Here is a 13206-nt window from a genome sequence, read left to right on the forward strand (position 1 = left end):
AAACTCCGTCTAAAATTTGGGAAGCTCTGACTTGGTTTCGAGAAACTCCGTCTAAAATTTGGGAAACTCCAGCTTGATTTTGGGAAACTCCGGTTGTTTTTTCAAGAGAAATTTTGAGCCTTCGGGGCCATCGTATTGAGGCAAATTTATATAGGCTCTCCATTCGTCACTGTGAACGCGAGTATTTGGACGAAATACTCGGTTCATGATCGGGGCTAATATTGCACGATTTCTTCTTGCGACGATCTCCATATAGCCTCTTGCTGGTTGAAAGCGGGTATCACACACTCCAAATACCCAGACTGGGTTTTGTGCAGGCATAGTATAAGAAAGCCGCGGCTGGAATGATAACATCTGAATTTCTGTTATTCTATCTCTGTCGTATTTGATGACTATTTGTTGATCAAGAAACCAGTAATATAGCATCTTTAATGGTAAATTTTATTAGTTTGTCGTTAATACTTACTTCTCAGTGCGTTTTAGACATTAATGAAATGCTCTTGATAATACACTTGCATTATAAAATCATTGTAACGGAAAAATCAACACTAAGAAATTGAAACAAGCACAAAATGGCTGGGTTGAAAGAACTCAAAAATTAATGAGGTGCCTCGAAATGCCTTCGCAATATTTCAGTGAAATCTTTTTAGAAATCAATGAAAAAGTACATCAAGATAACACTGTGAAAATTTCAAGCCAGCACCTTCAAAACTTATCATTTAAACAAAAATCCTATCTATTTCGAATTTACCACATGGTGTAGTTTCCCGCAAATTATGTCATGGCTCTTAATATATCTACACCGCACAATGAAAAGTCCAAATCAAGAATTACGCGGCTTGGACGCTCGACGCAGATGATAATTCGCTGCAGAGGGTAAGTAATAGCTAATTCATAAATTTTCAGTATCTTGGGTCCGGGGTGGACACTGATTTTGACGGCTGACGGGGACATACCACTGGAGTTTGAAAGATGGACCCTGTTAGATATGAATATGTGGCAAATTTGGGACCTTTTTCAGAAAGAGATCGAGAAATTTTCCATTTTCACCCTGAAAAGTGGCCAAAATGACTAAAAGTAGATAAAAACTTGAAAAATTTTCTAATTTCCATCATGAAATTCTTAGAAATTTCCAAAAGTTGACCCTGCCAAAAAACATCTTGCAAATTAGTGAATTTAAGATCCTGACAGATATCTTCAGAGCCTAAAGGGACCCTGACCAGTGGGATGTTCCCGTCCCCAATTTCGCCTAAGTGCCCCCCTCCCGGCCTTTGGTTCGGTTGTGTTTTAGGGGACCAATATCGTTCCTGTCGTTCTTGCACCATCTCCTCTCTTTTCATTACCGAGTTTATATGTATGTGTGTTTTTCTGCAACGGAGACGATAAGGTTCTAAATTGACTATATTCTGACCAACTGAGAACGACGGTAAAAAATCAGCAGTTTTACCGTCCTCGATTTTTTGCGGGTCAAAACTGCGGGTTTTTCCAAATCGCTTCAGTCACTTTACTGTCCTGAAAAGCGTAAATACATAAACTCGCTATTATCTAATCTACTGACTGTCTTTCTCATATAATCATTCATTCGGGCGTTCTTAAGTGGTGTCATAGCAACATAAATCTTGATAAATAAAGATTAATTACGTTTTCGCCATGGTGAGATGATATACCCTGAGTATCAGAGGTCAAGTTTTCAAAGAGAAAATATTAACCTCTGAGGACAAGGTTGGGTTTTCCAATCGGAAGGCGCTGCATTGCAAAACGTTCGAAAATTGTCAATCGAATTTTGTTTTTAAAACGCAGAACCAAATTACGTCACTCAAGAAAGAAAAATAACACAAAAATCGAATCAAAACAAAAAGGATTTCGAGTGAAAAAAATAAAGTGACATTAGGGACGTGATGATCAAACATCAAACTGATTAAAAAAGTTTTCTTGTTATATATCTATCCTGACTAATCCGAAATATGGGATCTATCAATAGAAGAATAGCTACTGTAAAGCGGTTTTTTTCGAGTGCAGTCAGTTGCTGAAATTCAGAGGTTTTGCTGTGCTGCAAGTGATAGACAAAAATATTTAGCTGGATATTTTGTTGTGGTTTGGAGAATAAATTAAGGCAAAGACTTTGAGAAAGTCTAAATCTTTGATGAGGGTGAATACTTCTAATGACACCCATAGCCCTGATGCAAATGTTTCGCTCGATCCAAATACTCAAAATTTGCTTTGGACCTGGAGGAGTTAGAGAGGAAATGTTTTAGATTCGATTCCAAACTTATTACACTTGACACTACAGTACAGTTTGCAATAAAGAAGTTAGAATATCTACTTCCAGTAATAGTGATCCATTCTTGGCTTGTTTGCTGTGTGTGTCAGGAACGATGAAGTCTTGCAAAAAAGGGTAAGTCGTTTAATATTTTAGAATTACTACAGCTGGCATGAATGAATAAAATCGCCCAGCTTTTTTTATCCCAAATGGAATGAAACTTTTCTCCGTTTGAAGAACTTCTATGGGCCCTATTCCTTGGGAATAAAACACTCAATTTGTGTGCCATAATAGGGTATTTACTTTTTCTGAAGTTAAGAAAAACTACCAGAGAGTTTGTTTTGCGATAGTTGTTTCAATTTGATTCATCTATTTAAGACAAGGTGAAGCGTGACGCTGCAGATCAAATCTGTGTTTTGACTGAACTCACCAACCTTTTAAAGGTACAGTCTGTTTATCGCAACAACTCATGCTAAATTTAAAATCCAATGACTGTGTTCCATCTTGCTTCATAATAAAATTGTTTCTTTAAACTTATGCTGTTCATTTTTGAAAATGAAAAATAGGGACGGTTCACTCTTCATCCTTGAAAGATAATCTGGAGATATTTTTTATGAAGAGAAGGAGTATAAAACGTTTGTGGTTTAAAAAAGCCTGGTATCTCGGGGTCTTTTGTCTTCATCATAAAGTATGAAAATGTTATCAAAAGGGACTGAAAATTGCCCTCACTGATCTGACCCGTACGTCAGTTAGGTACAGTTGCAAGGAAAATCTAGTTGAGTTAGCAAGCTATCGCAAAGTTCCCTACTGACATAATCGTTCCGCCTTTCATTTCTCACAATTTTTCTGAAAAAGCAAATCAGACATGATCCGCAACCTCCTCTAAGCCAAACGAAGCCAAACGGTGAAATATATCTACTTTGCGAGCGTTTTTCTACAAGATCTTGTATTAAAAAAAAACTTTGTCTTCACAGCTCGAATTTATTCGCGCTGTGATACTCACGGTAGAGATGATAAACGTGTTGCAAGAGAAGGGTTTGTTTTTCTTTTGATGTAATCAATAGAATAAACACGTTCTTAATGTTAAACATGATATTTTCAAAATGGTGATGTCATACTCAATGATTTATTATAGCCCTTTGGGCTAGATCCACGGCCTTTATCGAAAAGTGAAGCAAGTTTTGGTAGGATTTCCTACCAAAGAAATCAAGTGACAACAATATCTCCGTATCAAATTATTGTTGAACATCGTAAGACAGGGGAAATCCCGGAGAAAATACCATTAGAAAATGGCTTTGAGAGACTGTCGGACTGTATTTCGAGCGTTTTTGCGACCCTTTGAGAGAGACCATTTTTCCAATTTTTAAGTCAAAATTACTAGATTTTATGACCCTTTGAGGGAGTGGATTTTTGTGGACCCTTTCCAAAGAGTCAATTGCTATTCCCATTCCCAAAACCCATTTTTCCCAGCACCCCTCCTCCTGATCATGCCCCCGATCCCTTAAGGGCGGCGGTACACCCCCCCCCCCACCCCCGGGCCCCGATCATTACCACCACGTCAACCACACCCATTTTCGCCTCCACTTTTGGATCGTTTCACTTTCGATTTCACCTTGCGCACAGCGCATGCCCAAATAAAATCAAAATAATTCTTCAAAATGGTATCCCGAGAAGGGGGAGTTGCAGAGAACAGGAAAAGTCAAGAAGGTCAAGTTCAAAGCTCTTAAATATTGAAATGTCACGCTTAAGATCGACTTTTTGAACCATGAGAAGAAGAAAGTTACATGATGTCCAGATTGGCTGATTATTTTTTTATTGTTGGTGTTGAGGACACTTCTGAACTTGGTAAGATTTTTCAGATGTGTTGATGTCAGTCAGGCCCATCATCCTGGCAAATGAACGGGGTATTTTTCACTTGCGATTGGTGGCAAATCCAGGGGATGTCAATCGAACTCAATCGAATTCGATTTGGAATCGAATAGATCAAATTCAATCGAAGTAAATCGAAGTGATTGTTCGAATCAATCGAACTCAATCGAAGTGATTGATCGAACAATCGAATTCAATCAAAATGGGAAAAAGATGTAAATCTTCGATTGTCTTCGATTGGATTCGATCTATTCGATCAATCACTTCGATTGGTTTCGATTGCTCAATCAATCACTTCGATTGACTTCGATTGTTTCGATCGATCACTTCGATTGGCTTCGATCGATTCGGTCAATCACTTCGATTGGTTTTGATTATATTTGACAGTTAGTCACACTAGCTTCCCGCCAAAATGCGTATCAAAGATTAATGCTGCGAAAGCGCTATATCGTTTACTTGACTCTCAAGGAAAAAAATGCGCCGCAAAACTTCTAAAGGGATTCATGAAAAAATAACCCGGCGCTTTTTAATGAAATTAACATTTTCAAAAACTATGAGAAATTGCCTAAAATTTGAGCCATAGATGAAAAAATATGAGCCAAGCCAACCTTCAAAACTAATTTGAAGATCAACTTCCCAAGAAAAAGATCTACGGGGGAGGCGGAACCCACCTAGATCCGCGCACCACCGGATAGGCTGTTTCCCGGAAATTTTGCCGGACCTCAAACAATGACCCATTTACATGTGCGGAATTATTTTTACTTTAGTGTATAAATAAGGCCTTAAAAATCGAAGCGCTGTCTCGGGAATTGAATGACAAATTTTGGTTGGTTGATTTTGGCTGCTGCACGTTTTATTTTGTTTCAAACTTTCAAGTTTTAGTTAATTGTCTTGCGAACTTGATTCAGGTAACTCTCATCCTTGTTGTTCAAATACATCCTGTAGATGACTGATGTTGTTTTTTCTGAAAGCTAGATTTCCTAGTGTGACTAACTGTTTGATTGGTTCGACAATCGAAATTTTCGATTGACATCCCCTGGGCAAATGCAAGGGGTCGAAAACAAAAGTGATGTAATAGCGCTGAATACCCCACGCAATTATGAACCGGGTTTGAAATATTTTTCTTCATTTTGAAGAACTGCATAATAGATGAAACTTTTTTTCCATGGGTCAATTTTTAGAGTGAGTTATATGCAATTTTTATCTAATTTTGGTGTTGAAATATTTCCTTCACACTCAAATATGTTATTTTGAAGCTGTCTCAAACCATCAAAAACATGCTCATTTTTAAGAACATCATTCTTTCAAAATAAAAAATAATCGTCTACTTCTGATAAATCTACAGGTCAAAATCCTCATTTTAATGAAGACGTACGTTTTTGGGGCAATATACTGTAGCTTTTATTGACAACTTTTTTTACAACAACATATATGGGCCTTATTGACTCCAAAAATGGGGCCGTTTAAAAAAACAGTACTTCACTTATTACAAAAATAAACTTTTGGTTTCCCAATTTTTAAACATTACTCTAAAGATCACTGTTTGTGAAGATGAAACCCACCTAGATCCACACACTGCCAGATAGGCTATTTTTCGGAAATGTTGCCAAACCTCAAACAATGACCCATTTACATGTGCGGAATTTATTACTTTATCTATATATTAATAGTGGTAGTCTGTATGTCGTTTTGTCGTCTTTCTTTCTTTCTGTCTGTGCTACTTTCGTTTTTGCACGCAACGTTTTTGTTCTTCCAAAAGATGACTTTTATTTTGTTCTTGCTCCACAAATTTGTTTAACGATATTCGCGCCGTTTGACCAAATTTCTATCTTTCTGGGGGCAAAAAGTTGAAATTTTCCTATTTTTCCAATTCTTAGTGGGACTGAAGTTTGATTTTCCGATTTTTCAAACTGCCATGTTTCAAAAAAGGCACCCTTAAGGCCGGCACATACCCATACCCTTCTCTTGCCTAAGTACTCCCTCCCCCGGGCTGCGTTTTTTCGACGAATCGCGTGTCATGTCTATTATTTCACTCCGCTTATCTTGACATCAAAGTTTTCCTAAACATCAAGAACTATGGCAAATATAACGCGAGCGAAGCGAGAAAAAAAAGCTAATTGCAGAGCCGTCTCGGACGTCGCTGGTCGCCGGTATTGTGTAATATGGGAATGACGCCCTTTTTGTTTTCTGATCATTTTTGCCACAAAAATCTTTTTCAAAATATGTTTAAAAGATACGTCACCCGGGAGGGATAGAGTCAAACTTTGAAGAGAATTCTTCCCTTTAATTTTGATTTTATCTTGTTTAAGCCACCTTCCCAACATCTCAAAGGACTTTAAATGCGTTCAGCAAACAGCTAAACCAGCATGCGACGCCGGGTACCGGCTAGTTTACTTTATTAGTGTATAAACAAGGCCTAACAAATCAAAGCACTGTCACTGGAATTGGTTGGAAATTTCTGCATCTTGGTGCCAGATGACTTTGCCCTCGTCATATTTGAGTTTTTGTCTAGTTACACCCACATTGAGTTTGTTTTTCACATATATCCGTATTGATAATAATGATAATAATTGATAATAATATTAATCAAAACAAAAATTGTAATGACGCGATGAAGAAAAGGCATGTCCAATGAAAGAAAGTTTTTTAGCAAAGCTAATTCAAAACTGTACTGTTGCGAATTGCAAACACAAGTTATTTGTGATCACAGTCTAAGGTCAACAGAATTCTGCTGATTCTCATTTCATTGTTGAAAAAATTGGCATTTTGTCTAAGAAAAGTTGACAGCTATGAGATAGTGATCATAAATTTATGTTTTCAATTTAAGCCAATGGGAAGGAACTGAAAGGCACAGTTGTTCAAAAGTTTCCTGACCAAGATTGGAAAGATGCACCAAGTCCTCAAGGTTTGGAAGTGGTAAGTAGTGAAAATAATATTCATCTAAATGGATAAGTCAAATTTCAAAGAAATACTTGCTTCGTTTGCGCTATTTCAACGTATTTCAAAATGGTTCAATGGTATTATTGATCTCACTCATTTCTCTCCGAAGTCATGTAAGTACGAATTATGAATAAACTTGTAAAGAAGATGATTATCATAAGTCTATTTTTAGCAATTTACACTCATTGAGATTTTTCTTAGATAACTTAATAATATCTGAAGAAGCCATTGATTTTTTATTTTTTCATTTAGTTCTGCCAGCCAACAGGATGGCAGGTATCCTCGAAACCTAAAGAGCCAACTTTTCAAGTCACCATTTTGACTGATGTATCAGGGAAAAGAAGTTATTTGGCATGTCTGTGTTATTTTGAACAAGTTTCACAAAAGAGGGATTCTCATGTCTTGAATATTGAACTGAATGAAAATGCAAATCTTGAAGATGTCAAGGAAGCTATTACAGCAAGTGAATACGCAGTTGAAGAATTTTATTATGTACCGCGATGTCTTTGTGTTGTTTCAAGGAACCGCTACTATCAAACATTAAAAGTAAGCTAGACTAGTAGACTAGTCGGTTATTACTTAACCTTATAATAAAACTTTCAATCAAATAATGTAAACACTGATTAAATATTCAGCGCGCGTGAGAGGAAAGGAAAATAACCGACTAGAAGCTACTTCCGACGCCTTTTTTTCTTCACCTAAAATCGTAAGGAGAGACATACAGACCATACAGACAGTCTGACCCGTGCGGGATTGCATTTATTTTTCTTTCTGTTTAAATATTGCGTTTTTAGAAATGTTCATTTATTTATATGTTCCCATGTTCAATGTTACTATGAAATTCAGTCAAAAAAGTTGGATGGATTCTCAAAAACCTAAAAAAAGTTGTAAAATTAAACAGCGTAGCTTCTAGTCGTTGAAATTCAGAAAAGAGACGCAACTTCATCCCTTTGATTCTTTTTATTTAGAGCTTGATTTTTTGTATATGGGTCTGTTTTCAACGACTAGTTTACTAGTCTAAAAGTAAGCTTATGATAATTTGTTGAACAACCCAGCTGTTATTTTTTTTTTTTGTACATGTTTTAGAATCGACTTGTTCTCAAGTGAATCTTGTATGAGAGCTCATAATAATGATACTTATATTGCCATCAAAGCAAAAATACAAATGAAAATAGCCAAGATTTAATAAGAAGTGAAAAAGTTCAAGGGTAATGCAGCATACCCTATGACTTTCTTGTAGATTAAAAAATAGATTAGGAGTAGAAAAATATTTTTAATCCAATGAAATTGATATGAGTATTACTCTTGGTTGCTCTTATTGATATTGTTTTCCAATGTAACACTATCGTATATTTCCTTCAGAACTGTTTGATCACAATATTCAACGCATACTTGAACAATCAAACTGAACTACTGGAGAAGATGATAGGCTGTATGATTGGTTTCGTTCATGTACCACCTCCTGGAGGGCCAAAGTTGACATTCTCAATAGGGGGCTCAGATAATCAAGTCATTCATCCACAGCTGACAGCTAATCTCCCAGCAACTCAAGACTCGATTGCAATCATTTTTCATCAACTAGGTATCCATTATTTGATTTAGTGTCTATTTAAATCTAAACGAAGAAAGACAATGAACCAGTTTTCAACTAAATAGATCAGATGCATTGTATCCAGACATAAATGATCCTTCAGTATGCGAAACTTGGATACAAAAAATGGTGGAAACATAAAAAAATTATCGATTTTAGCTATAGTTTATTCAAATACTCACTGTGAAGCTTTCTTTATGTAAAGTAAACAATTAATCTAGGTCCTGAGACAAACTCGGATATGACATATACACGAGAATTGTTATCTGTTTCTAAAGTTCTACAATTTGATTTATTTTTCTGTTAACAGGTATTCACTCTATGCTGCAAGTCTTTACAGCTTTAGTTACAGAATGCAAGATCGTATTACTGTCAAGCAGTTACAGTCATTTGATCATGGCAGCAGAAGCACTGATCTCATTGTTATATCCACAAACTTTCAAGTAGGTGTTTGTTTAGTATTATTGATCACAAATTTTGTTAAATGTGATTTTCAAGAAAAACCTCAACAATACAGAACATTTAGTGTACCTTTTTATGCTACTGTATTAACCTAGTTTTTTAACTTCTTCAATTTTCATATTCCCTTGTCTGGGTGTACATATTTTTCATGTCTCGAGCTTCATTTTCTATTTTAATTGGATTAATTTTCGCGGGGATTAAATTTCGCAGGGATTAATTTTGCGGTTGAGCTGCTCCGCGAAATTTCACGGTGACTTAATTTCGAGGATGGCACTATTAGGTGACAATATTTTACAATTTTGTGCTTTTTACTTTTACATGTATTTCGGAAATATGCACTATGAGCACCTCTTTGATGCCAATAAACATTCAAAAAGTATTTATTTGACATTTTTTGAGATTTGTTTAAAAATATTTTAAATATTTGGCCTTTCCAAATTTCCGTTGGGACTTACTTTTGCAGATGACACCCAAATCCGCAAAATCCGCAAAATTTAATCCCCGCCAAAATTGATCCCATTTAAGTATTAAGTTGGTGATTTTATGATAAGCCATTTTGGACTTAACCTTATTTATGATTTTGATTTTGTTTTATAGTCATGTTTTCATTCCTGTGCTGCCAGCAGCACTTTTGGACTTTGTATCAGCCCCTACACCATTTTTAATGGGTGTACACACATCTTATGGAGAATACCTTCCTGAATTGGTAATAGCAATATTGATTATTGTTATTGTTTAGTTTAGCGTTTTTAGTCGGTCATGCCTAATAACATGTGATCTTGCTATATAGTAGTAGTCACCATAATCTCTTTCATTTTAGGATTTTAAGCTCTCGAAACCTTTTATATTTTCATCTCTTCGTTTTCTGTCGTTATAAACAACCGTTTTAACTTGCTTTCAAAAAATAATAAAACACTTCAACGTAGTAATTTCTAATATTTATTGCAATACTATTTTATAGTTTGATGTTGTACACGTCAATATCGATGAAGGCTATGTTACTGTTCCTGACTCAATCAACTTGTCAGTTATACCTGAACCGTATTACACGCAAATACTGAAAACATTGAAAATGGTATGTAACTTAAACTATTCATGCAATACTTTTAAGTATCTGACGTCAGAACTGTTCTTTTCTTCAAATCCTAACAGAATTTATAAATTGCTTAAAATACGTATAGCTAGGAAATAGAATTCAAAGTGAACTAAAAAAATTGAAATCACGACACAAACAAAACTGAAAACTGAATCGAAATACTGTCGAAATAGCACAACCTAGCGGGTCATGCCTAACTCAAAAGCATAAGTAAAAGCAATGGAAAATACGTTGAAAAAATTAAGTACTAAAATCTATGAAAAGCTAAGATTTCAAAATATTGTTATTTAAAAAATCAATTTCATCAAACCTAAGGTTTGGTTTTAGTGTTCGTGTACCGCGAATACATGTTACGACTGATCTCGTTAAAGCAAACGAAATTTTTGTTCTAATCCAATTTTTGGTTTGAGACGCGTGATAATCAGTCTTATCCAAAGAAGTGCTCAGCCTCTACACCCATTCCACCATTCATGGAAAATATCAACGGAGTGAATGATCCATGATCAACTTTGATAATTCGTTCGTTGTAGTTTCCCTTTTTTCCCGTTCGTTTGACGCAAAAGCGCTTTGAGACTTTGGGCTGTGTATCTCAGAGCATAGGCGTTGAATACCTTTACATCAAAAAGTGCTCGTTGTCCACGAACCCAAAAGCCTCCAGCACTGATGTCAGCTCTCGCGTTGTCAGTCGTTTTTGTCAATAATTTTGATCCTTTGATTCATTACCTATAAGTAATACGCACTTGATTTCACACAGTTTTTGTCAGTATGTAGTTGTGGATTTTAACTATTCTTCTCTAGCCTCGATCTGCCACTACTGACAAAAACTGGTGTTTTTGCGTAGAAAACAATACGTCAGGAATATCATTAATATCTGATATTGAGGCTACCCAAAAAGTATTTCATTTTCAGAAAAAAATTTTCCAAGCCCTACTTTTCTTTTCCAGTGTCTAGAAAGAATGGCTTCTAAGATAAATTCAGAATAAAGAATAAAGAACTATAGGCCTTTTCATAAATTACGTCACAAACATCACTTGCCTCGTATTCAAAAAATTACCATGGTTTTGTCACTTGAGAAAAAAAGATTTTTTTTATGAATAGAAAGTAGTTTTAATAAAATCTGCTGGGAGTTTAGTTAATCACCATGGCAAATTTCAAAACGAGGCAAGTGATGTTTGTGACGTAATTTATGAAAAGGTCTATTCTCTCCCCTCTCTGTCCCTCTGATCCACAGATTTACTGATCTCTGAAAAGTCAATCAATATTCTTTTTTTTTTCTTCTAGATTTTAACACCCTCTTTGTACACTTTGGATATTCTTTTACCAGTGTCTGATCCAGCACCTTCATTAGTTTTACAGGTATTTTACTACTTAATGATCATTAGCTGGTAGTTAGTTCATTCGGACCAGTGGCGTGGTGGCAGGGGGCCAGGTGACCCTACCAGCGGAGCCCTTTTGAGAAGGGGCGTCAAAGGGGCATTTTTCAGACGCCCCTATCGAAAAACGGCAATTAAAAAACCAAAAATAGCGCCCCTTATCACCTTAAAACTTCAAAATTTTGCTTACTCGCTTCGCTCGCACACTCTTCTTTGTGTTTATGATTTAGTTTTTCTGTTATCAAATGAATTTCAAATCATACTTTGGACCAAATTATTTTAGTTCAGTGCTCAGTTTGTATTCGTAAGCAAATTAAATGTATAGAGAGGGGACCAAAAACAAAAAATCTCTAAAGAGGGCGCCAAAAACAAAAAATCTCTATAAAGGGCACCAAATTCTGCTTGGCCACCTGAGAAAAACTTTCCCACCATGCCTCGGACTGTAATGCCATGCATTGGAGAGATTTTTGCCATGATGTTGTTGGAGATTTTTTTTCAATCTATGTTATTGTATCGAACTTCTATACATTTGAATAAGTTTATTGTTTAGTGTCATAATTCAATTTAATTTAAATTCAATATCATATTATCAGAATTATTTTCACTATCTTTTTTTTCTTCACAGGATAAACAATTGAGAGCAGTGTTCATCAAGTTCTTTGCAGAAATTACGGCTGGATATCGAGCGTGTTTAACGTTGATACGTGTACACCCTGAACCAATTATTTCCTTCAATAAGGTTTCAAATTTTTTTCTATCTTAAAAAAAGGACTAGGGAGCCGTTATCTATAGAAATCATTTATAGTCACAATATTTTAATCTCAAAATCCTTAAGCGGCACCCAAACTAGTTCTCGGTGATAATTTTCCATTTTAAAACTCTGGCTCTCACATAATATGTTGAATCAGATAACGAATTTGAATTTTTTTCAGTTGGCTTTTATGGAAAAGAGAGGTTTCTTGGGAGATGACTTCATCAGTAAAGTAAGTTTCACTTCATTTGATTTAGATTATCATTATACATTTCAAGACTTGACATTCTGATTTCTTGTTTTTTTTAATGGGCTTGATTTTTTTCGTGGTTTGAGGACATTGTTGGTGTTTTTTTGCGGTTTTTTTTGGTTGACTTTCATTTTCGCTGATTTTTTGACAAACTTTCAATATTGTATTTCTTAGAACTGATTTTACCGGTGCACAACTTAACTATAACCCTTAAAATCAGCTCTTACAAAAATCAGTACCCCTTTTAAAGGTAGTAATAATTCGACCCAGTCGAAATTTCCATTCTGTTAAAATGAATGAATGACCTATAATCCAGAAAGTTACAAGAAAGGAATTTTCCATCTTTCACAGGTCTTGGACAGTTTTTCTACCATGTTGCAAACACGTGGTCCACCTTACCGTGTGATTGACATGTTCGATCGGTTGGTGGTGGAGTTCCTGCCTTCCAAAGAAAAGGAAGAGAAATCAATACAACAATTACTCAGTGAACTTATCTCAATTGTAGACGAGCTGATGACTAATGTAAAGTTACTTTGGGATGGAGGATATAACATTTTTTGGAAATCCCCCCCTCCCCCGGATATTGTGACTTTTGACCCCCAGACAGCAGGTCT

The 13206-nt window shown here is 35.7% G+C and overlaps 1 protein-coding gene across 1 annotated transcript in view; it reads left to right on the plus strand.

The window, feature by feature from the left end:
- The first annotated feature begins 3928 nt into the window (after positions 1–3928).
- LOC136799665 (myotubularin-related protein 13-like) overlaps positions 3929–13206 on the plus strand; it is a 29326-nt gene continuing 20048 nt past the window's right edge. Inside the window, exons 1-11 of the mRNA XM_067056380.1 lie at positions 3929–4105; positions 6957–7045; positions 7322–7615; positions 8432–8651; positions 8971–9103; positions 9720–9828; positions 10084–10197; positions 11500–11574; positions 12217–12330; positions 12524–12574; positions 12944–13114. Coding sequence (XP_066912481.1) covers positions 4045–4105; positions 6957–7045; positions 7322–7615; positions 8432–8651; positions 8971–9103; positions 9720–9828; positions 10084–10197; positions 11500–11574; positions 12217–12330; positions 12524–12574; positions 12944–13114 — 1431 coding nt within the window. The 5' untranslated portion in view covers positions 3929–4044. The remainder of the gene's footprint in view (positions 4106–6956; positions 7046–7321; positions 7616–8431; positions 8652–8970; positions 9104–9719; positions 9829–10083; positions 10198–11499; positions 11575–12216; positions 12331–12523; positions 12575–12943; positions 13115–13206) is intronic.

The sequence above is a fragment of the Clytia hemisphaerica genome, unplaced genomic scaffold, assembly GCF_902728285.1.
Source record: "Clytia hemisphaerica strain Z4C2 unplaced genomic scaffold, Clytia hemisphaerica genome assembly, whole genome shotgun sequence".
NCBI lineage: Eukaryota > Metazoa > Cnidaria > Hydrozoa > Leptothecata > Clytiidae > Clytia > Clytia hemisphaerica.